Raw genomic sequence first — 25,163 nt, forward strand, 5'->3', positions numbered from 1 at the left:
AGAACACGTTCTTATTCACATATGGGTATGCACATGGTAACCGCTGTAGCTCATTGTGTGTGTGTCTGTGCTTGTGTGTTTGTCGTCCATTACTATTGGCAGTGCTGACTTGAAGAAACAGGACCACTCCGATACCTCTTCCCCACCACAAGACTCAGCACAGAAGAAGAAAGGTGTGTGCGTGTCTCCCTGACGATCGATGCCATGTGAAACACGTAGCTTCGTGGTTTTTCCGTTAGTTTCAGGATTTTTCCGTTACCTTCATGATTTTCCCGTTAGCCTCATGATTTTCCCGTTAGCCTCATGATTTTCCCGTTAGCCTCATGATTTTTCCATTAGCCTCATGATTTTCCCGTTAGCTTCATGATTTTCCCGTTAGTTTCATGATTTTCCCGTTAGCCTCATGATTTTCCCATTAGCCTCATGATTTTTCCTTTAGCTTCATGATTTTCCAGATGTTACATAAATAGGTACTTTCCTGTTGTTGTTCCTCCTGCCCACAGTCTTGGCCTGATAGATGCTTTACTTTTCTCCAAGCTTCTTAACATGCATCGGTCTGGATGTATGGTTCTCAACTGGGTTTGCCTCTGAATCCAAACTGGACCAAGTTGTTTAGTCCAGAATCAGAAAGTTTAATTGCCAAGTAAGTTTCACACCAAACAAGGTATTTGATCGAGCCACTGGTGCAACAATTTTTACAAAAGGAATAAGCAAAGTAACACTGGATTCTGCATTGCAGGAAAAGAAGGCCCAAATTTCCAAAAAACATTCATGCTATGTTATGCAATAATGACAGTAACAAAAATCAGCACTGTATATGAAAAACATTCCCATCTTTTCCACAGTAATTCTATTGACAAACCCATTTGAAACTTTTTCAACCTAAATTTTGGCTGCAAACCCCCAGTTGAGAATTGTTGTTTTGGAGCGTGTAGGAAATTCCTGCATCCGTTAAGTGATATAGCCCCTGGTCCGCGGGGCTATGTGGTTTGTTTGTATTAGAGTCTGATTGAGTTAGGAGTAGCCCACTATGCCATTTCCCCAATGTGAGATCCCAGTCCTCCTTTGGAGGCTCTGAAAGCTGGGTGTGGCTGACTGCCATTCTCCCACATTCAGTGAATATTTGTCTTGGCATGTGGAGCGCTTGAGCACTGTGACTGGCTTGGACATTCTGTTCAGCTGCACTGATAGGGCTGTCTGCTGGCTGTCTAGGCCATAGCTGTGCCGTTCTCCACGCTGCATTTACCAGGCTCAGTTTCAAGTTTGCAACGCCACCCCGTGGCTGATTCAAATCTGTCTTGCACCCTGAGACTTTGCGAAGACATGTCCTCGTGACATAAGTGAAATGCTGTGGCGTCGTTCATTGTCGTTGTTGTGCGACAGGCGTATGAAGCAAGTTGAAACGTATACCGTGTGTGTTATTGTGATTTGGGTTACTCTCTATGGCGTCCTGCCTGACCCCTGCAGAATGTTCCGGTTCCATGTCATCCCTCCTTTCTGAAGAAAGCCGATGGAGGAGGAAGATCCGTTCAGGTGAGTCGTCTGCTGTTGAAAGACTGACAGGATTATGTCTATTGACAAGCATGATAATGACTTTAATAATAATAATGGCCATTCAGCTCTGCCATGTTGGGTTACTTTCACTCAAAGACCCATGGTTGAATTGAACGTAAATTCAGATGAATGACTTTCTATGCGGGAATTGATGTTATATGTCTTTAGGCAGGTTACATGCTAGAAAATCGTTAGACTAACTGCATTGAAGTCATAACTGAGATGCAGTTAAATAAAGTTTAATTGAGAAAAGCCGTTAGGTATTGGAGCTGTTCTCCACACTAGAGGGTGCTGGTGGTCTCTGGTAAAAATAGTTGTTTTTTTTCTGAGGTTGTCTGCAATATAGTGAGATTAGTTAGTGTTTGGAAAGTTTTTTTTTTTTAAACAGAATGACAACTATGTTCTCTTGCTGGTGATTTGGGTCAGGCTTAACTATTGTAAACTATTTGGTTTTTGAATAAAGGAATGTAACATTTCCCACATGATTGGTCGTTCATGCGTAATGACCCTCATACTATGGACAATGACAAACCAGGTTATATATATAGCCTATGCATGTTGATGTGAATGTCTCTGGGTATTGTTGTAAGTCTGGTCTTCAGCAATGCATGTTACCTCATGACCACTGCTGAATGCATTCTGTTTACAGTGTGTTACACTCTACTCCTTCAGCTCTGCCCCTTATCCTGGTGAAGCACTTCTCACGTGAACAAGCTGCCAAAAATGAGGCACCCACATTTGAAGAGGCAAACTCTGATTTTGAAGAGATTGAACCGCAGGTAAAGCGCAGTAATAGACAGCTTTCATAATAAATATACTGTATTTGCAGCAGAGCAATTAAGACGTTTTTATTTCCTCAGCAGGTCTCCCACGATGGTTCTGAAACCCCTGGAGATTCTCAGAATCCACAGACAACTAAAGAACAGTTTCCTGTCACTAAAACCCACCAGCAAGTGGAAGCAGTCAGCTCTTCTTGCCCAAAGAAGAGGCTGACCCTGTCCCTGTCTGAGAAAGAGAAGCTCCTTGACTGGAACCTGGGTCCTCCAGAGGAGGCTCATGGGGCTGCGGAAGGACGCCCGTCTAGACAAAGCCAACCGAGGGAACAGACCCCGCCGAAGGACCTGTTGTCTCAGGTAGAGCCAGAGGCAGAACCTGTCCCAGCTCAGGCCCAGCCGTCTCCATCTGCATTCCAGGTGTGGGCCAACGCCTTCAGGAGGTCTCTGGGGCTGACTGGGACAACAACACAGCCGGGTGCCGCTGTCACCAGGAGGAGCCACAATGGGCCCGCAAAGCCCCGGCCTCTGTCTGAGGGAGCCTTCAGCTTTGGTTCTCTGTTCGGGGCTCCTGTCCAAAGCCAGGAGGCCGGAACAGCAGGAGTGGAGCGGGAGGGCCAGCCGACCCCATGCCCTCACAAGGCATCCACGGGTGACAAATTGTCAAACCTGCCTAAACTCCTGGAGCATGTGTCCCTCGGCAGCGACAAGCCTGCCGAATCCACCAGAGACGACGTGGCCTCACTGCCGCCCAGGAAGCTGAACTTCTTCTCTTCCCTGAGGCTGAAGAAGAAAGAGGGGCCTGAGAGCGTGAGAGCGGGAGGTCAGGGGAAGGACATCAGGACCATCCTGTCCAACATCAGGAACAAAGGTCAGGGCCCAAGGGAGGACGTGATGAGGGTTATGTTAGATGCTTCTACTCCGTTGTCATCATTGTGTTTCACGTGACATTAATGACATGACTAGTGTTTTACGGCCTTAAGGCCACTGCTCCAGACTAATGTCATCGTGGTTCCTCGTCTTTACACAGCCTCCCCAGAACAGCAGAAAGACTCCTCCAACTCCTCAAGTGACGAAGAGCACATCCCAGCTAAACAGAAGGTGAAGGCCCTGTTCCAAAACACATCCTTGGAAGTGGAAAAGAGGGAATTTTTCTGGAAATGTGCCAAGTCAATCAGTAACCTACCAGAATCAATCTATATGTGATAAATGTTATCGCTAGTGACCCTTTTAGGTGCCTGAGACTATCACAGGTGTTTCATTATCTCTTTCCTTCTGTGTGGCCTTGAAATCATTGAATAAGATAATGTTCAAATAATAAATAGAATGACATAGCTGTAGACACAATAACAAAAATACAAACTAGCAAATATTTTATCCCAATGATGTTTAGAATTATGGTTTTGGCATGATATTTCCTCTATATACATTTTGTCAACACACATTTTTGTGAATGTTTTGGCATCAAACTGACAATTACAAAAAGTTAATTGTTGGAGGATTTGTAGAGTTCATTGGAAATAATTACGGTTCATTAATTAGGCTATTTTCTCAAACATGATTATCTATATACTATTAACACACAGGAACAGAGATATATAAGACATATTATATGAATGTTTATTTTTAAGTTACGATGATGAGAAATATGACTTTACTGTATATTTTTGTAACTTACCTGTAGCTTTGCAACATTGCTCGGAAATAATCACTGATTATGATATAATGGGTAAAAGAAATAAAGCGGAAAGCTTACCTACACCACTCTACATCATGTCAGATGAGTGAGAAGCAGCACTTGTCCAGGCTGAAGATCCAGAGGAGGCATGTAGAGCGATGGGTCAGGACCAAGGAACACATAATCCATCAGCCGTTAGACAGAGATTACTAGGAAGGCTGAAACAGCACATCATGACCTGCTCATATCGCTTTACATAGACAGTGGAAATCCCACTTTGGTATTGTAATAAGCCTGGGCGCACACACACCACCCACCATCCTCTCAATTTGACAACACTTTGTTAGGACCTGTTCTGTTGACCTAACTCTCCAAAGAAAGCCTTCCTCTGCTGCTAACAACCACCTCTGTTATTTGGGCTAGGTCAGGATAAATGCCCAGCCCAGACCTGTAATATCTGTGACTAAGATCAGATCAAATCTGCTGTGTTGTAACAGTTATGTGGCCTTGTGTTGTTTAGTCCCGAGGGAGCTTGGAGCGGCGCATGAGGAGGAGACAGGAGAACACCGTGATACAACTGGCCAAGAGAGAGCAGCTGAAGAGACTCCACCGAGCTCAGGTACAGCAGAGAACAAAACGACAATCCCGCCATGTAATAGTGTAGGTGTAGGCTTCTGTGTTTGCCTGCCCTTCATTCACATGCTGAGGATCCTTTCGTGAACTTGAATCAGTTGTGACCTCTTCAACAAAACCGTCCTGTATGTTCGAGAGATACACGGGAATTCAGATATCGTGTATTGAGCTGTATTGTAAGACCACCTCGGTTGTTTCTGTTTCATTGGTGTGAAGGTTATCCAGAGGCAGTTGGAGGAGGTGGGTGAGAAGCAGAGAGACCTGGAAGAGAGAGGTGTGACCATTGAGAAGGTCCTTCGAGGTGAAGCCCCAGGTGAGCAACGCAGACTCCCGACAACATGTGTTTCACGTTTAAAGAGCTCTGTATGTTTGTTACCACAAGCAGTGTCAATTCCAACTGCTGCATGACATCGAAAATCAAATGATTTTCTTCGGTTGAAGTGTATTTACAATACACTGTTTCAAAGGTTGGGGTCACTTACAAATATCTGTGTTTTGGAAAGAAAAGCAAATTGTTTTGTGCATTAAAATAACATCAAATTGATAAGAAATACAGTACAGTGTAGACATTTTTAATGTGTACACTGTATTGTAAATGTAATTGTATCTGGAAACAGCAGATTCTTTATGGAATATCTACATTGGCGTAGAGAAGCTCATTATCAGCAACCATCACTCCTATGTTTCAATGGCACATTGTGTTTGCGATTTCAAGTTTATCATTTTAAAAGACTAACTGATCATTAGAAAACCGTTTTGCAATTATGTCAGCACTATGGAAAACTGTTGTGCTGATTAAAGAAGCAATAAAACTGGCCTTCTTTAGACTAGTGGAGTATCTGGAGCATCTGCAATTTGGGGTTCAATTACTGGCTCAAAATGACTAGAAACAACTATCTTCTTCTGAAACTCATCAGTATATTCTTGTTCTAAGAAAGAAAGGCTATTCCATGCAAGAAATTGCCAAGAAACGTAAGATCTCGTACAACATTGTGTACTACTCCCTTCAGAGAACAGTGCAAACTGACCCTAATCTTAACAGAAAGAAAATTGGGAGGCCTCGTGCACAACTGAGCAAGAGAATAAATACATCAGAGTATCTAGTTTGAGAAACAGACGCCTCACAGATCCTCAGTTGGCAGCTTCAATAAATAGTACCCGCAAAACACCAGGCTCAATGTTAACAGTGAAGTGATGATTCCAGGAGGCTGGCCTTCTAGTCAGAGTTTTAAAGAAAAAGCCATATCTCAGACTGGCCAATAAAAAGAAAAGATTAAGATGGGCACAAGAACACAGACACTGGACAGAGGACAATTTGAAAAAATTGTTATGGACAGAGGAATCTAAGTTTGAGGTATTTGTATCACAAAGAATAACATTTGTCGGACTCAATGGAAGATGGTAATGTTATGGTTTGGGGGAACTTTGGTGGTGGTAAAGTGGAGATTTGTACTGGGTAAAAGGGATCTTGAAGAAGGTCACTCCATTTTGTAACGCCATGCCATACCCTGTGGACGTCGCTTGATTGGAGCCAATTTCCTACTACAACAGGACAATGACCCAAAGCACAGCTCCAAACTATGCAAGAACTATTTATGGAAGAAGCAGTCAGCTGGTATTCTGTCTATAATGAAATGACCAGCACAGTCACTGGATCTCAACTCTACTGAGCAGATGTGGGAGCAGCTTGACTGTATGGTACGTAAGAAGTGCCCATCAAGCCAATCCAAGTTGTGGGAGGTGCTTCAGGAAGCATGTGGTGAAATTTCTTCAGAACCTCAACAAAGTAACACCTAGAAAGTTAAAGGTCTGCAAGGCTGTAATTGCTGCAAATGGTGGATTCTTTGATGAAAGCAAAGTTTGAGGGACACAATTAATATTAATATAATAATATAACTAAAAATCATTATTTCTAACCTCGTCAATGACTATATGTCCTATTCATTTCAGTATATTTCCTATTCAAACTCATTTCATGGAAAACAAGGACATTTCTAAGTGAACCCAAACTTTTGAACGGTAGCGTACGACTCAAGGCCAGATCATTTTATTTTGTCATGACAAAGAAATGGAAAGGTCAGACACTGTTATGTACTTGTGTAAAAACGGATAGCTCTTTCAATCTGTTTGGCCAACACTTGTAACAACACTTGTCCTTGCATTGGATAGGCCTCTTTCTGAAGTAGAAAAACATAGACATGATGACTGAGCTGTGCTCAAGTGTGTTTAGACATAACGTACCGGATTTAGAATGACCTGTCAATTTAGTCCTGTTTCTATGAGTTTTGGCTAGTTTTAGACAGGGGCATCATTTTGGGGGGCGGGGGGGGCGGGGGGGGGGGGGTGTCTTACACCCCCCCACCCCCATTACAGGCAGGTAAATTTCCCCCCCTCTGAAATAAGTGAAAATCCTATGAACAATTGACCCTGACACCCAATGTGCGACACAAACCTATGCCCTTGGATACAATGCTTTTCTCATCATTATTTCAATTTCCATCAAGAGTAGTCTACCAAACTCTCTTTTTCCAAGGAAAATATATAATAAAACAGTAACAAATTATAGTGCATTTGCATTCAACCATAATAAAAATGTAAGTGGAAATTGTATTGAAATCACTACAGTGGCAATTGGCCTTGTGAAGAGAGGAAGGAGGAAAGCTTTCCCATGCTTCATTATGATGATATACAGTGCAATGCTGATGTACAAGACAGTATTTTTAGAATGAAAAACATCAATTTGTGCTAGACTTTTAACAAGTAATGTTTTTAAACCAGTAATCATATTCCTCAAAGGTAAATTGTGTTTTGCCAGAATGGCCAATTGGATTTTTAACACATTTTCCAGAATTGTGTCTTCAGATAAAGAAAAATTATATGTTTTCATAAGCATAATTAGCTATTTATTTTTAGTATAATTTCATTCAATAAAATTAGAATTCATTAAACGCAGAAAAACTTTTCTTTAAGTAAAGACAGTGCTCCTATCAAGTTATTTTCCTTCTGTTGTTAAATTGAAAGCACATCTTCTGTGTAAAGACCATTTGGAGCTCATGTTTTTTTTTTTTCTCCCCTCAATGTTAAAAACCTCCACAGAGACTGACTGTCTCCCACCTAAGTACCATTGAGACAGGGACATTAATAGGCAGGCTCCTATCAATTTGGTGAATGGCCTTTCAAATTATGAGTTCAGAACTATAGGGAGAGTGTCTCTTGTGATGCAGGTCTGAAGGGCAGTGGCGGCCATTGTGTGCCTGTTTACATGGCTTTTGTTTGGGTAATTGTACTAAGGCGGAGGGCAAAGGGCTCTTGGCTCAATAGGCCCCTTTGTTAGTTCACATTATTCAGACTCTGACTAGATGCAAAGAGGGCATGAGTAGGTAGCTGACAACGACCAGAGTTTGTGTGTGTGGCAAGATTCTGAGGATGAAGCAATTAGTTGTATCACTTTTTTTTTTTGTGCGTTTCTCCACTGTATCTGTCTTTCCTGCGTCAATACAGATTTCTCCTCTGGTCAAAAGAAAATACTTGTTTAATGGATGTTTGCCGGGATGTTTGTTGCTCATGGTCACTGTGTACACTGGCGTACGTTGCCTCTGCTCTGTCTGGTGATGAATGCCTGGCATAATGGTTCAGAAGACGCAGAACGGATTGGGAGGCATGAAGAGTCATTCAATCAAACACACTGCAGATATGCCCAGTGTTTCATAGCACTCAGTGTAAAGCTCCGTCTCAGTGTTAGTTTCTGAAACAACACGTTCGTTTGGATCCAGCCGTTCTCCTACTAACAAAAGCCCTTATACACTGCCCCCTTTCTACCGTTTTAAAAATGACACCTTGGTAGAGAAATGTTCTCATTCAGTCAAACATAATGTACTGTGTCTATTGTCTGCATGTCATTCTGTGATGTCAATACATTTTCCAAAAATTCCATTGTGATGATCCTCTAATAGTTAAGGAGCTCTGCTATAAGGTGTTTTAGGTTAAGTCAACAGCGTTAGTATTTCCAGTAGAGGCCCGTGTACAGTTGCTACAGGACCATTACCAGGTCCACTGACAGTTCAACCTGGTGACAGTGAGCCGGCTAAACCCCCCGGAACGTCATGGGGATTAAAAAACAAGATGATCCAACTTCTTGTTTCTGTGGTAGCTGACTGTGACCCTGTTCTCTCCCTCTGTCAGACAAAGGCGATAGTCTGTCAGATGAACATGAACTCCTGCAAATGTGGTTCAAGCTGGTCCTGGAGAAGAACAGACTGGCCCGCTACGAGGAAGAGCTGGTCATATTGTAAGTATACAAAGGCGCAGTGTATTATTCTCAGTCCCAGAGCGTCCGATGGATGAAATCCTGTTTGAAATGGCCTTGTGTGCTATTAGCGCTCAGGAACTTGAACTGGAGGACAGGCAGAGCCGACTGCAGACGGATTTGCGGAGCAGGATGTCCATAGATGGTAAGAGTTACAAACACAATTACACACGCATGGATGTAGGCACATAAACACACACACACGCACACCACACACACACTTTTCCTAGTTTTGCAACACTGATCCCTGAAATGAGACCGCCATGTACATCGGTCAATCAGTCAATCACGTTTGGTTTGAAAAGCCCTTTTTTTACATCTGCATTTGTCACAAAGTGCTTCTGCAGATATCCAGCGTGAAACAAGAATTGATGCACAGTGACTAGTTTAATGACGTCCATGTGTCCGTTTATCCTCTGCCTTTCTCTGCCGTGTGTCCTGTCCCGCTTGCCGTATCCAGACTCCAGGAAGAGCTCCGTCGAGCTGGCCGAGGAGCAGCAGATGCTGACTGAGATCATGGAGGTGGTGGAGAAGAGGGACACTCTTGTCAGCCTGCTGGAGGAGCAGCGGATACAGGAACGGGCTGAGGACAGAGACCTGGAGAGTCTGGTGTTGTCTAGGGGCTACCAGTTCCACTGGACCTGAACAGGAGCGGCCCTCTTGGGCAAGGAGAAGGCAACGTTACTATGCAGCCCCAAGATGTAAAGAGACTTTATTGTTAGCAACAGCATTACTAGTGATTTCATTACTAGTGATGTTGAATATGTATTTTGATGTTTTGAATATGTATTTATATATTTCTTGTCAATTCTTACTTGATAATCACACTTATTATGGACTGGAGGGCTTGGCTTCCAGTACGCCTAGTCTCTTGCATTCCTAGATAACTGCGACACTTCACTGAGAACATCTCAGAAGGTATGAAGCCTTATGAACTGAAGCAGTTAAATAGAATAATTAAAACACTTCCTTGCAAAAGAACACCTCAGAATATATGCTGCTTTTTGAACTGAAATAATTGAATTAAATATTCAACTGCTATCAGTTGTAACGAAAAGCACGTAGAAACCCAAAGATTCAGCCTATCAAATGTTTTCCCTCTTCAAGCAAAATGTGACATGTATGTGTTGGGATGTATGATATGTCTGTCTGTTGTATCGTTGCTTTTGTGTTGAAAGAACACTGGAAAAATAAAACGGTTTATTGTAAATGTATCTGCACTTTATAATCCAACACAGCATTTTGTCAGTGAAGGGAATAGATGTCTGTGTTTGAAAACATCCACAGGACTTCAGGACTTTCTGCATTTTGTATGTAGTCATACATGTTGAGACTGGACCCAGTCAGTGTGATTTCTTCACTTTAATTCGTTATTTTTCGTTGCTTCTTTCAAGTAAATTATGATTTGGTCTATTTGTTCCAAAATGCTAGTTTGACAAGACGTAAGGGGTCTCTGCTGAGCACTGTTAGTGCCTAAATGGACACTAAACTGTCGATGTTCATTGTAAATATGTTTGAGAATTAAAATGTGGTTGGTCATGCTTTGACATTTATATTTACCTGGTGTCATTTTTTTTTTAAGTAGCTTGGTGATGAACTTAAATGGGGCCTGTGTGTAATCATCCCTCAAATGTTTACAAGACTGAATTTAAACAATAACACAACTTGTCTCCTCTTCTTCCATTACCGAACAAAACTGAAATAGTTTTAGCTGTCCAGGGTGGTTTAGTAGGGGGATGGTAATGCAAGTCTAAAGCAAATATGAGGAGTCAACATCAATGCAAACTGAGAAATGTCAAATGGGCAATATGTCTGGCACTGACATATTTTGAAGGAAACATATTGAATCATTTACTTAAAATATTAATCACAGATGTCTTCTCATTTATGCTTGTATTTACACTGGCAATATGGTAAAATTCTTGGTAGATGGATGCAGATAACCTAGTGATTAGAGCAGAGCTGCCCAACCCTGTTGCTGGAGATCTACTGTCTTGTAGGTTTTCTCTCCAGCTGTAATTTAGCACACCTGATTCTAATAATTAGCTGGATGAAAAGCTTAAATCGGTTTAGTCACAAATGGGGTTGAAGAGAAAACCTACAGGATAGTACATCGCCACAAACAGGGTTGGGCAGCCCTGGGTTAGAGCATCAGATTAGTAACTGAAAGGTTTTTGGATTGAATCCCAAATCCAGCTAGGTGAGAAATATGTAATGCTGTTCTTTAGAAAATCCCTATTTGCTGTTGCTCTGGAAAACGCAGGTGCCAAGTGACGAAAATGTGAATGCAATGTGCAATAATAAAATTATCAGACGAGGCAAATAGTTTTCTCACTGCATTTATGGGTTTTGGGTGTAGTGCATACTTATTCAAATAAACTTGAAATCAGTGAACTATATTTTTATAGAGGTAGTTAGTTAATTCTGTTCTGTGTAACTGAAAGTAGTATGAATCATAATCTACATAAAACCATTCATTTAATCCATAGGTCATTTTTAGATGCAGTTGAAGTAAGGTCTGTGTTTCGTGTAGGTTTACCTCGCTTTCACCTCGGCATTTTGATAACTGTGTAAATACAGGGCAAAGGTGACTTTTATCAATGTTGTGTAAATACAAGCAAACATATTTTTCGTAGACCTAAAAGAAACATATGTTGACAATGTGTTCTGACGAAATGTACATGGTTATCAAAACGCCTAGCTGAAGGTGAATATATTTTAAAATACATTATGGGATAAATGAAACGCGAAATTAACAAATATCACATTTTGACGCTAGGTTTTATGGGTATTATTACGTGTCGGCTATATCAGTCGATTGTTATCCATATTTTCAAAATTGCGTAGCACTGGTTACGTAGCACTACAGTAACTGTTAACATTAATTCGTGTACATATATTTATGTACACGACCGAGTTCCGGGTCACGTTCAGTTTGCAATCCCTCTTGAACTTTTGAAACAAAAATATCATGAATAGTGCGTAAAGTGTTTCCTTATACCACAAGTCAGAGAAGCGTGTTTTGGTTCTACATTAATTATTTCTATTTGAACGTCCTAAAACGTTGCTTGCCGATGAATGCACCCATGGAAACAAGGAAGGGATTAGAGGAGGCTGGACGAATGTCTGGAATTCTGTTTCCGCTCCTGGGAGAAACCATTGATTTCATCCGACCGTGATTGGGAAAAACTTTCTAAATCACAGTACTTTTTGATTGTAAATTTGGCTTGGTTGGATCATGGCTTCTTCGCCGCAAAAATCGCCGTCCTCTCCTAAGTCGCCTACGTCTCCAAGTCCGAAATCACCCTCTTTTAGAAAAAAAGATGACTCCTTCCTGGGAAAACTTGGTGGAACTTTAGTAAGAAGAAAGAAGGCAAAAGAAGGTAACTTTTAGATCTAAACATTTGTAAACGTCACTTGCTAGCAGATCAGATAAGGCCTATAATAGTATACAATATTTTTTCTACATTATAGCTAGTTTAACCCATTTGAATTCGGTAGAGCCACTTAAGTGAAACAAAAATGTATTGTGCAATAAAATCACGACACGAAACAATCTGATCAGTGCATTATATTCTGTGCCAGCAGTTAGAAAGTCTCTTTTTTTTTTTTTAAGTTCAGGTCAACATAACGTTGCACTCTGACCTCTACACATCAAAATTAACTGTTTACGTATTGCTTTAAAATGGAAACCCTTGTTCATTTAAAACATTTGGTGTCCTAAAGGTAATTCATTTCACTTCTATATAAAAAAAACTTGAATGCACCACCTACAACTGGTCTTAAAATACAGCCCATATTGTACTAACATGAATGTAAAATGCATACACAGATAAAAAAATTTGATTTGTGGATACATGGCTTTCAAAGAATTCCGTCATTAACCTCTGATAATCAATTTTCTACTCTGACCACAGTTCTTAGATACATTTCCCATGACCACACCTGTATTAAATATGATTGTAGCATGGACTGTCATATCATCATAGTCATGTAAAACTAAATTAGCCAGATGTGCCAGATCTATACACACACACACACACACACACACACACTTATAATGTTCACAGAGTTGAATTTATTTTATGTGACAGTTATTTAACAAGGTTTGTCAGTCAGAAAACACATGACATGCTGGTCTAAGGCATTAGATTACAGGGGGACAAGGCAACACACAGAATCCCCAAAATGTACAAAATTAAAACACATTAACACTACCTACAGCGGTATTTACTATAAACATGTACACTAACACAGTAAGGGATGTACATGTTTGACGAATTGCACAGGTGCATTGATAAGGAGTCTGGTGTGATGCTAAAAAGGTGTTTTGGAATTTGTTCCAGTCTTTGGCGGTGGCGTTCCAGTCTTTCACAGTTTTTCCAGTCTTTCACAGTTTTAAGAGACCAGAGTGATATACATGTATCTTGCAGGTCACTTTTGGAATAGCAGATGTTAAGGAGTTAGCTAAGGTAGTAGGGGAATTTACCTAAACGGGACTTAAATATGTCTGTATCAGTGAGCCTGATGTTGTGTATGTAGTGAGGACCAGATCCCCAAAGTTTAAAGGACACAGTGATGAGTGTTATAAAGGGGGTGCTGGAGACTTAGTGGACAGTGGTGTGGTGAATCACATTTTAGTTTTTTTTTTTTTTTTAGACAAGCCCATGGACTGCGTTGTCGTAGACACGGATCGACGGGATGTTTGTGTTTACTGAGGTTGTCTTACTGCGGAACAAGATTTACATTCTGAATTTGACTTTAGACTGGTGTTGGATGATATGAGTAATGAGTGAGAGTAGTTAAGCCATATAGCAAGATATTTGTTCCCCCGATTCAGACCGATTCAGAACAAGGATATTTGGGTCGGTCGGGCAGATTGAAGTAGGCTTTGACTGAAGAGCATACATTCTGTTTTTGGTATTACGGAGTAGATGAAGGTCAGATAAGGCATTTAATGTAATTTCGGCTATATTGTAGAGTGGACAGCACAGTATTCAGTGAGGGAAGAGTTGTATACCATATAGGCCTAAGGTCATCGGCATTAAGCTTGATACCTTACCTATATCAAGCACAGCATTTAATACAGTATACACAGAGAATAGTGTCGGCCCGAGAATCGAATGGAGATTGTGTGTAGATGGGTGCAGATTTGTGCTAAAACTGTGCCCAACACCTGTCCAAATGCTGATTTCTGAAGATGTTTCATTGCTTAATTTTCTCACATTTTAAATGAATGTATCGAAATAGTCATAAATGTGGGATGATCAATATCATGCAAAATGTTATAATTTTAACTGTTTTCAGACTATAAATGTTAAAGTGTAGTAAAACCAAATGTCTTCAATAACGGCGTGCCTTCCCCAGTGTAAAATACATTGACAATATCAAAAGGGGGCCAAAATAGTTCTATTTAAGCTACCAGAAGGCCTATCTACACTGAAATAATTGGATGTGCGGCATATTACTGACCTAAGTTGGACTGCAGGTGAGGCTGGGGGCGCAGGCGCTACAGTGTATCGTTTCATTTACGCCCGTAGCTGCAGGCTATGAACACCATGTAGGGCATGCTAACACTTCAGATACAATTACTCAGGAATGAGGCAAGCTCTAACAGAACTGCTGGAGCAGCTGCATAGCTAGTGCCCATCCTGTGTGTCACTGTTAAAGGATTCCAAACCCAACCCCCACTCCTTAAGTTCATTGTCAAATAAATTAAAGCCTATGTTGCACATTTAAGTGGTAATGCTTCCTCTTGGTTAGTCCTGTTCCCAGAGTGCACTTGTGCTGTGATTGGATTGTGTCAATCAGGGAGCACAGGACAGAGTGGCCAACACAGCACAGCTGAGCCCCATCCTGTCTCACGCGTGCACGCACACACATACATCAAGAGGCTTGCAGTGACCAGGATGTCCACAGCGTTCTTGGTGATTTGATGGAAAACGTCTGAGGTCCCTTGTGGCGGTAGTATATTTAATTTGAAGCACTCTGATGGGGACGAAGAGAGAGGGAACAGCCTTGGACAAGCTTGTTGATTGGACCGCGCTGAGAGAGAAAGCATGTAGAGAGGCAGAGGGAGAGACAGTGTACGTTGAACAGACCAGGCTGGAGAAGAAGAGAGGATGAGTCAGTGATTTTCCCTGCTGGGAAGGGAAGATGAGGCAATCTCAGAGAGATGTAGATGGAGCATTCTGCCCGCCAGGTTAATACAACCAAGCATTCACCCAGCTACACACCATCTAAGACAACCTGTTAGTAATCACCTAGCTACACACCATCTAAGACAACCTGTTAGTAATCACCTAGCTACATACCATCTAAGACAACCTGTTTGTTTTGACCTAGCTACACACCATCTAAGACAACCTTTAGTAATCACCTAGCTACATACCATCTAAGACAACCTGTTTGTTTTGACCTAGCTACACACCATCTAAGACAACCTTTAGTAATCACCTAGCTACACACCATCTAAGACAACCTGTTAGTAATCACCTAGCTACACACCATCTAAGACAACCTGTTAGTAATCACCCAGCTACACACCATCTAAGACAACCTGTTAGTAATCACCTAGCTACACACCATCTAAGACAACCTTTAGTAATCACCTAGCTACATACCATCTAAGACAACCTGTTAGTTTTGGCCTAGCTACACACCATCTAAGACAACCTGTTAGTAATCACCTAGCTACACACCATCTAAGACAACCTGTTAGTAATCACCTAGCTACACACCATCTAAGACAACCTGTTAGTAATCACCTAGCTACACACCATATAAGACAACCTGTTAGTAATCACCTAGCTACATACCATCTAAGACAACCTGTTGGTAATCACCTAGCTACACACCATATAAGACAACCTGTTAGTTTTCACTAGGCAAAAGCGACATGATGGACCCACTAGTTATTTGCTTTGACCCATCCAGTTTCTTCAACAGGTCATCTGAAGGAGATGAGACAGGGAGACCTTATGTCTCCATAGCGGGTTTGTGCTAGGTTTAGCCGTTTAGCACCTTGCAGGCTCACAATGTTCTGTGTGAATCCCAGCAGGCCCAGAAGACATTTTGTCTTGAGTGGATGTAAAGAGAGGACAGTGATAATACCTCTTCTGTTCTCTGTAGACTAATGCTAATGCATGCAATTTTCAGCCGTCCAATTATTCCTGAGCGAAGGCATATGTCGTGCTGTTAAGACATGGTATTCTCTATATGGCGCTAGACAGGTGGTCCGAAGCAAGGCTGATGTTGGTGTTGATAAGGAGGATGGCATCCGCTCTGGGGAGGAGGGCTGAGAAATCTGGTGCCGGATGTTCACACCACTACAGGTGTCACTGACACACAGCAGAACGGTGAAATGCATGCTGGGGCGGGGAAAGGTTGACAAGAAACCAGGACATTCTTTTGTAAGATATTGGTTGTTAACAGGTTCATTTTGATTGTACTAACTGACAACAATACCAGTTAATACAATCTAAATTAATGTTGATGGGAACAGTTACATAGACAACCGAAGTGGTGCAGTGGGGTACAATATGGATGAAGAAATAATCAGTGGTTCTTGTTATTATTGACTAATAATAAGTCAGTTACAGAATAGATTTTAAAGTGGTGCTTTTAGTTTATAAATCTCTGAATGATTTAGGACCCGAATATATTTCTGATATGTTTGAAGAATATAAATCGAGCAGGGCTCTTAGATCCATAAATACAGGTCAGCTAGTAGAGCCCAGAGTCCAAACTAAACATGGAGAAGCTGCTTTTAGCAGTTATGCTGTACACAACTGGAATAAACTACCAGAAGATCTTAGATGTGCCCCAAGCGTATACGTTTTTAAATCCAGGTTAAAAACACTTAATCTTTTCACGTGCCTGTGACTGAGCTCTTAAACTTATCCACACTGTTTAGCCTTATAGCTTCCTATGTTTTTATTCTGTTTTTCTTTTTATATTTTATTATTCTTTTTTTATTATTATGTTGTTGTTTTGATGTTTTTATTTTCGTATTTGTTTTTATGTTATTGTATTTTAATATTTGTGCTTTTTCTTTGTAAAGCACATTGAATTGCTTCGATGTACGAATTGTGCTATATAAATAAACTTGCTTGCTTGCTAAAAATAAATAAGAATTTTCCCATTTAGAGCTCTCCTCTTGTGTGAAATGTAGCCTAAGAGGAGGGCCAGTAAATATAAGCTCTTAATGCATTAAGGCTGTATGTACGACATAAGAATGTCTTTCCTTGGACTTTTGATTAAATTGTTTTGAGATTGCCAATGTCCAGTAGCCTATAGGGAAATTCCATAATCCTCGAGGATAGACAGCGAACCAGGAAGTTAACCCACTGCAAATGAAAGAAAGTCACATGGCTCTACATGTTAGTCCATTACCCGCTGACACCGCCCCAGGTTAAAGGTCAATAAGGCAGCCTGGAAGTAAACACACCATTCATTTAGGCACAGGAATCATGTACATGGAGATGTCTAGAGTGGTGTTAGAGATGGCAGTGGAAATTATATTGAAGGTGGTTGTGTTTTTTGGTGATCCATACTATCCCACACATCCAGAGATAAGCCCAAGTGTTGTTGGTGCTTGCTAGTCTCTGTCACTGCCTGTTTGGGGTTCAATGGTGCCAGCTCTGACGGTCAGAAAGTTTCGTTTTAGTATGGTAACATGCCACCTTTTTTTTTTTTACCATAGTAACAGAACACCTTGGACCACAATGAAGAAAGCAAGGCCCAATTCTTTCCCTGTGTTAATGTAGGCTATTTGCACCAGATGGTTTTGACAGTAGTAGCTTCCATGTTCGTGGTTTGGGAACATTGTTATAGTGCTATCATGGGTTAGGAAGCACTTCAGAATAACTGGTATACATTTTAGTCCCTATCCAAGTAGTTGAATAGTCATTGTACTTATAAAGCATTTCCCGTGTAAGTGTTAAATGGTAAAAAATTTGTGCACATTAAGCATTGGTAATATTTCAGTATGTTTAATATTTTGCATATTCATGTTGGTTTTTGAATATTAGTCAATTAATGTAAAATTGTATATTGAAATCAAAATACAGCATATTTCAAAGCAAGCCGTTCAAGCTCCAATTGACACCACTTTATCCTTGGTAGAACATACAAATAAAACAGTAGAACAAATAAAACAGTATAGAGTCTGAAAGGACAGAGCGTCATAAATACAGTGAACCAACTTTGACATTTGTATCTAAATGCCTAACTGATAAATAATTACAATTACATTCCTCTCACCAAAGAACCATCCTTTTCTTCACTCCTCCATCTTTCTCTCGCTTCAGTGTCTGAGCTCCAGGAAGAGGGGATAAACGCCATCAACCTACCCCTAAGTCCCACCACATATGATCTGGACCCAGAGGACACCATGCTGGGTCGGTTCAGCACAGTACTGTACACCAGCTATTCCTACAGGAGATGTCCTGCCCCTTGACCCTGGCCGTATCCAACCTTTGTTTCTGTTCTTACAGAGGAGAATGAGGTCCGCACCATGGTTGACCCAAACTCCAAGAATGACCCCAAACTACAGGAGCTTCAGAAGGTGCTGATCGACTGGATCAATGATGTTCTGGTGGGAGAGAGGATCATTGTGAAGGACCTTGCTGAGGACCTCTACGACGGACAGGTTCTGCAGAAACTCTTTGGTGAGCAACTAGTGGTTACTTCCTTCATCAAACTAAGATGACTGCCATTTCCACTCTACTACTACCAATTACCTTCTCGATCTTAACAATTATTTCAGGGTTTTTGTCTCACTGACAGGAATGGATGCTATGCAACGCGTGAAATGCCTGTAGTCATGCTAAAGAAGAACGGATTGACGAATCCTGTCGTTGCTATGTGTGTTTGTGTCTCAGAGAAGTTGGAGGGTGAGAAGCTGAATGTGGCTGAGGTGACCCAGTCGGAGATTGCCCAGAAACAGAAGCTGCAGACCGTTCTGGAGAGGATCAACGATTCCATCAAGGTCTCCACCAGGGGTATCAGATGGAACGTTGACTGTAAGTGAAGCTGGAAACTATAAGGGCAGACCATTGCAAAATGTTGTTGAAGAGGTTTGGTGACCATGTTTCAGGCTGTTTTCCTCTGTTTGGTGTCTAAAGAATCCCATCCCAAAGTTATTGAATGTTTGGGTGATGTTCAGGTAGTTAAAGTCCATACTAGTTTCACAGGTCTGTGCATGCGATTCAGCTCTTTCTCTAATAAACAGGAAGGGCTGTTTAGGACTTACGTTTTGTCCTCATGTCTCTATGGGACATGGATCTCCCAAACATGCTTTTATAATAGCACTTAGAAATTGTCTTAGCCTAAGCTTGCATGTTTGTCTGAGAAAATGTGAGATAAAGGGATCAATCATTTTAAGTAGACCAGTAATATACATTTTCATTAACGTAAGAGGTTGGTTTTGAAAGCAGTGTGAATACATGAAATTACTACCTTAAAAATGAGAAACTTGTATGATATGATTGAGTGTTTGATCGAATTTACTGCAGAATTTGGTCGAAACAGGGCTAACTAAATCGATGGTTTAGGCTTTCAACCTGTTCTTTTAAGCTGGAAAACACTTATGGTAAACACACACTTCTCTGTTCTGATCCACTTAGAGGATCAAACGGATCAGAGGGCTTTTAGATGTTTCTCCTTTAATTTACCACTGGAAGGAATTAAAGCCTTGTTTTCTTCATTGATTGTCCTTTTAACCATTCATAACTTAAACAAATCAAATGTTGTGTCTGCCTCTTTCCCAGCGGTTCATGCTAAGAGTATTGTTGCTATTCTTCACCTGTTGGTGGCTCTCTCTCAACACTTCAGAGCACCAATCAGACTTCCTGATCACGTGTCCGTCCAAGTAGTAGTTGTTCAGGTACTGTATACTCTGGTCTGGGCTACGTCGGGGGTAGCCTGAGACTTGGGTTTATTTAAATTCTGAAATTTAGACCTGTGTGGGGTGTCATCCTGGTAGTAGTGGGTTTTAATACAGTACTCCAGAACTGTCTGTGAGGTAATTAGAAAAACAGCTTTAATACTGCAGTACAGGTTTGATTGAATTGAGCCTTAAGTCATATAAATGTTCTTATAACTTTGCTATACACTCTTATCAATGCCGGTTTAACAATGAATTGTAACACTACAGTAATAATAATAATAATATTAATAATAATAATAATAATAATTAATTCTTATTTGATGGTAATGAAACGGTGATACTGTTCAGATGGAATGGCCCAGTTAATGCTTGTCAGGTTATTATTTTTCATCTACCGTTTTGTCTTTGTTTTCTCTCAGAAAAGGGAGGGAATTCTGCAGTCTCGCCAAATCCAGGAGGAGATCACCGGCAACACGGAGTAAGTCCCCTCACATCCCCGACGCTCGGCTCTGACCAGGAGCTTTGTTTTGGCAGAAATCAGGGTAGACATCACCTTAACAGCACATCACTGGACAACACTGTCTTCACCCAAAACACAATACGGCCTTTTCTTCTAAACGACTTACTTTAATGCTCTCAAACGCCATCCCTCCGCTAGCCTATATGAAATAACTGCGCCCTATTGGTCGGTGTTCAGCATGAGCACCAAAGACCATTGTGTGGACGGGGACTGCCAGTGTGTCACCGCCACAGCTGAGTCTGGAGCGTTCCAGCAGGCCCACAGCAGCTGGGGAGATAAGTGGGCGAGAGGACTGCTCACATGACGGTCACGGTCATGGGGCTATTATCATAGGACCAGGACCGCTGCCCAGGCCGTCACTGCCATCTGAGATTACACCGTGACGAGGAGGAGCGGCCGCGCGTGCTTGTGTGTTCGGGGCCATCTCTGCTCGCCCTCCTTTGTGCAGTGGCTGCTGGGATGTTGCCTGGCTCCACTGACAATTCCACCAGGGACACGTCCATTGTATTTTGTGTATATGTTTAATAAGGTCAACCTCTTAGGTGCGCCACCGGCATTCCTCTATAACGAGAGATGCTTTTTAAGGAGTTGTAGAATAGAAGTAGCATGACAGAAATGTATATCGCCTTGCCGACAAAGGTGTCCTTAACGTTTCTTCCCCTCCCGCTCCTCCTCAGGGCTTTATCCGGGAGACACGGTACGTGTTTTAGTAGCACCACTCTCCGCACTTGACCACTGTGAAGCGTTTCCAACCCAGTTCCTCTGTGTAAAACGCTGTTCCGTTTTTTTCTGCCCCCCCTGAAGAACGAGACGCCTTCGACACGCTGTTTGACCACGCGCCGGACAAGCTCAGCGTGGTGAAGAAGGTAACGCGCGTTTCTCTGCGCAGTGTTTTGTCGTGCTGTTGCTACGGTGGCACACGCCACAGTGACCGCCGCTCTTTCCACAGACACTCATCACCTTTGTGAACAAACACTTGAACAAGCTGAATCTGGAGGTGGCAGAACTGGACACACAGGTGGAGAATTAACTAGAATGATCAAATTACAATCTTCCCATAATGTCTACTCTTATGAATCATTGCCCGGTGGGTTGTTTTTTTTTTCCATCTGTAGTTTGCTGATGGTGTGTATCTGGTTCTGTTGATGGGACTGCTGGAGGGCTACTTTGTTCCACTCTATCATTTCTTCCTGACCCCTGAGAACTTTGATCAAAAGGTATGTTCTCGTTTACTTTCCGTTGTGCCCGTTCATGTGTTTTCTTTGTGCGTTGTGCTTCTTTCACGTCCGTTTCACACGTTTTCCCGGCTACATATGACCTTATGGCCCTAGCTGTTGCAATCAAGAGGAGAATCCTTCAGAGTTATTACCCTTTACTGACATTAGTATTTATTAGCAGATTATTCCGTAGTGTCAGACAAAACAACGTGCAACCAAAAGCCTATTGAGGGCTATTCTTAGCAGGCTTTCTAAAGGGACGCCCTTTAGTGAGCCTGGGTCCTCTCCAGCAGGTTGAGCTGTGCCAGGCAGCGTGGGCACCCACCCGGCAGGCAGCATCTGTAATCTGCTCCTGCACAGGAAATCAATAAGTGGCCAGGAGATTAGCACTAATGCAGGGGGGGGGGGGGGTGAGGCATGGGGTCCTTTCAGGTACAGCTGCTATATAGGAGCGCCTGGTACTCGCCTGGAGGAATCCTCTGTTCATTGGTCTCATGTTTGTTCGCCACCAGCTGTCTCCTTTTCTTGCTAGCTCTACCTCTCCCGCCCACTCAGTCCTCTTTTCCTATTGCCCTCTGGCACTCGCTGTCCGGGCTTTGGCCACTAAAAACCTCCTTCCTATCTCCCAAACCTCCTTTACCTTCTAGACGATACTGACCCTTGTCGGCACCACTGACCCTTGTCGGCAAACTGCCTGTTTACAAAAAAACAACTCGACCTAAACCACGATAACAGCCATGTTCTGACAGAACGCTCTCCCCTCCCCTCCAGTGTTTCAGCTGGTGCGGCGCGGCTGTTTGTCCAGCTGGAAAAGGGCTTATGGGTTTATTGAGCTGATGTTTTCACGGCTTGGAACATGTGGCTGGGGAACAGTAAGGGCTCATGTTGATGAAATAGTTGTGTTTTGGTTCAGGGATGCGTTTCCCCACCCTGTAGGCCTGTCTGTGCGACGCCCTCTGTGTGATTTTTGCAGTCATTGTCATATCATGCAGGTGCACAATGTGTCCTTCTCCTTTGAGCTGATGGAAGATGGAGGTCTGGAGAGACCCAAACCCAGACCTGAAGGTCAGTGTTCTCTTTTCATTATGCCAATATGGTGGCTATATACCAAAAAAAAAAAATGGTTGACATTTTCAGCGAAGTGCATTTAGTGTAAAATGTTAATAGTTCAGTATATTCTGATTCCTGCTAGTATAATGTGTCTTTATTTTGATCTTAATAACTGTGTCTGTGGGAATTGTCTGGCAGTAAGCCCCTCAGCAGTATTCTCCCATGAAACCAACATTTTATTCTCCCAGTGAATCGGTTTTGTGCTCTTCAACTCCCAATACATAGTGAATGTCAAATGCAGCAGCACAGGCGTCAGACCAAGCCCCTTTGGCTTAACTCTCTGGCTTCTATGTGTGTTTACCAAACGCCTTTGGAAGTTTGTCCTCCGTATTATGCTGTGTGTCTGTGAATGCATTTTGAGAAGAAAACACATTCATGTTCAGTGTCCTTTTTAATTGGCAGTGTTATTGTTGTGACTGAATCAGAATGCTTTTCTCATGGTCAAAAGATTTCCTTTATACCGCACGTCCTGATGGAATTTTATTAGAAATATCTTTGCTTGTGTTGACGCCGTCCAAACATTTCTACAAACTCTGTTGTTATAAAGATGGCTGGGTTTATTGAGATTTTCTTATTTCCCAGATATCGTGAACTGTGATCTCAAGTCAACACTGAGGGTGCTGTATAACCTATTCACCAGGTACAAAAACGTGGACTGAACAGAAGGTGTTGTGGGGGCTCGTTTTACAGGGCACCATATACATAAAAGCATTTTTCCACAATTGTGTGATTCAAGGGAAAGCATTTTGCCTAGAGCACTGTGCATTAGTTCAAAACATGGAATTTGTCTGTAACGAAAGAACAGTAATAATACTTTTTGCCATTGTTAAAAGGCTTATTAGAGTAAGTAAAAATGCTAACATTAATCTGTAAAAACATATATGTTTGTGGTAAAAATAAAGGATGTATAATTCTAATTTTCTTTCTTAAAATGTAATCACAAAAGGTTGAGGGGTGATGTTTCTTCCACTTGTTTTATTTATTTAGTCAACAAATGTTCAATTACCTAATTTTATATACCTGTAATTTCTGTTCACTTTCTATTCGCTTTTATTGTTTATTTCTTATCATTGGTACGTGTCTAAATATGTGTTAAATATACTGAATGCCTTTACTAGGAAGACACCACCTAGTCCTGACTGTGATTAAATATGGTATTTTAATATCACCACTGTTTTACATGATTCATATAAGAAATGTTTTATATCCAAAATAGAATTGTTAAAACACTAAACTTGAAACTAATGTCTTAAAGGTGTAAATGTTGAGACTTGGGTTTTGTGCAAACACTGTTTTAAAGTGAGACACTACAAACCATAAACACTGTATTTAAATTTACTGTTGGTACATGAAAATAGTTAATTACAGATTGTGAAATCTTTAAATAAAACATTTGACCTTTTAGATATTGTGTTGACTTAAATCTTATTTAGTCACCGCAATGTGTTACTACATGTTTCAAACTCTCCTCTCCCTTTTCAGAACAGGATTCAATGTTTTCGAGAACCTGAGGTTTCATCAGAAGAGTTTGTGGCCAGTTTCAACCTCTTGGAAAATTGCCTGTCATATATTTCTACAATCAGGCTGAGTGACCTTTACAATACCATTAACTATAAAAGATGTGGGAGCAGATGGTTAGCGAAAGGGTAGCAGCAGGAAAGCCAGGTTCAAAACAAGGTTATTTCTGTATTTTAAGGTTAACATAACCTGTTGTACCAATATATTAGGAGCCTGCTACTCTGAGCTATTTGGTATTTGGATATGCGAGGGTGAAGCTCTGCTTTATTGTTCTCTTGGTTTGAAGGTAGACATCAGCAGACTTAGTATGACTGTACGCTCGGTCTCTGACATTTACTACTGAAATATTATCACTTGATTTAGGGGAGTTAGAGCTTTCAGTACATTGCAGTAAAAAAAAAAAGAACAGAAAATAACACAAGTAATTGACTGCTCTTGTATGGTGTCCTGACTCCAGAGCAATTGTGTTCCCCCCATTAGAGGGCAATTACCGTGCTGTCCCACTCCCCGTCCCTCCCTCCATTTATCTGTTCATTACCTGTCCTCACAGTAGAGCTAGGGGCTTGTGCATCTGCCAAGCCTTTCCCGTACGTACCTCACCATGAGCAGCAAACAGGCAGATAACCCAGCAGTTAAAGTCTTTGACGAGTAGCGGAAAGATTGCTGGACCGAGTCCTCAACAATAATGTTGTTCTGTCCTGAAGCAAAGAAGTTATGTTGTTGTGTCCCACTAAAATGTCAAATGTAAGCAGGCATGGAGATGGGAGAGGAATGTAGAAGTCACAAGGCAAAAGGGACTATTGGCATAGATGTGAAGATAGCGTGATACCACTGGCTTCCTTTATTTTCTTGCGAAGATTCCTAATTCATTTCTTGACAATGCTAAAAACAAGTAGGCTAAACACAATAATGGCTAAATAGACACATTGTTTGCTCTGTTAGGCCCATTTCGCCATTGGTTCA

At 41.5% G+C, this 25,163-nt stretch overlaps 2 protein-coding genes across 10 annotated transcripts in view; both read left to right on the forward strand.

Annotated features, from left to right (window-relative positions):
* The window catches only part of mical2b (microtubule associated monooxygenase, calponin and LIM domain containing 2b), a 47,335-nt gene extending 36,838 nt beyond the window's left edge, over positions 1-10,497 (forward strand). For 6 of the 7 annotated variants that reach the window (XM_020040369.2, XM_010883542.3, XM_020040371.2 and 3 more), the window contains 10 exons: positions 103-173; positions 1,468-1,533; positions 2,227-2,333; positions 2,415-3,198; positions 3,358-3,428; positions 4,526-4,624; positions 4,855-4,951; positions 8,821-8,926; positions 9,016-9,089; positions 9,405-10,497. In XM_020040369.2, the coding sequence (XP_019895928.1) occupies positions 103-173; positions 1,468-1,533; positions 2,227-2,333; positions 2,415-3,198; positions 3,358-3,428; positions 4,526-4,624; positions 4,855-4,951; positions 8,821-8,926; positions 9,016-9,089; positions 9,405-9,589 (1,660 nt within the window). In that variant the 3' untranslated portion in view covers positions 9,590-10,497. The remainder of the gene's footprint in view (positions 1-102; positions 174-1,467; positions 1,534-2,226; positions 2,334-2,414; positions 3,199-3,357; positions 3,429-4,525; positions 4,625-4,854; positions 4,952-8,820; positions 8,927-9,015; positions 9,090-9,404) is intronic. The other variant, XM_010883540.4, reaches the window with a different exon arrangement.
* Positions 10,498-11,911: 1,414 nt separating this feature from the next.
* parvaa (parvin, alpha a) lies at positions 11,912-24,088 on the forward strand. 3 transcript variants are annotated; one of them, XM_010883547.4, is made up of 12 exons: positions 11,919-12,327; positions 18,256-18,345; positions 18,442-18,615; positions 18,829-18,969; positions 19,717-19,832; positions 20,255-20,313; positions 21,033-21,052; positions 21,160-21,221; positions 21,305-21,373; positions 21,471-21,572; positions 22,565-22,637; positions 23,265-24,088. In XM_010883547.4, exons 1-12 carry the CDS (start codon positions 12,183-12,185, stop codon positions 23,339-23,341), a joined length of 1,128 nt encoding a protein of 375 aa, XP_010881849.1. In that variant the 5' UTR covers positions 11,919-12,182; the 3' UTR covers positions 23,342-24,088. The 3 variants fall into 3 exon arrangements, with proteins under 3 accessions (XP_010881851.1, XP_010881850.1, XP_010881849.1); XM_010883549.4 differs by lacking the exons at positions 22,565-22,637; positions 23,265-24,088 and adding an exon at positions 22,344-22,558 and having other exon boundaries at positions 11,912-12,327; XM_010883548.4 differs by lacking the exon at positions 21,305-21,373 and having other exon boundaries at positions 11,916-12,327.
* Positions 24,089-25,163: the final 1,075 nt, after the last annotated feature.

The sequence above is a fragment of the Esox lucius genome, chromosome 19 (assembly GCF_011004845.1).
Source record: "Esox lucius isolate fEsoLuc1 chromosome 19, fEsoLuc1.pri, whole genome shotgun sequence".
Taxonomy (NCBI): Eukaryota; Metazoa; Chordata; class Actinopteri; order Esociformes; family Esocidae; genus Esox; species Esox lucius.

Bases quoted from the DNA above. Each gene is read 5' to 3' on its own strand.
- parvaa (XM_010883547.4), top strand. From the start codon at position 12,183: ATGGCTTCTTCGCCGCAAAAATCGCCGTCCTCTCCTAAGTCGCCTACG. The intron at 12,328-18,255 runs GTAACTTTTAGA...CTCTCGCTTCAG, and splicing joins AAGAAAGAAGGCAAAAGAAG to TGTCTGAGCTCCAGGAAGAG. The intron at 18,346-18,441 runs GTCGGTTCAGCA...CTGTTCTTACAG, and splicing joins CCCAGAGGACACCATGCTGG to AGGAGAATGAGGTCCGCACC.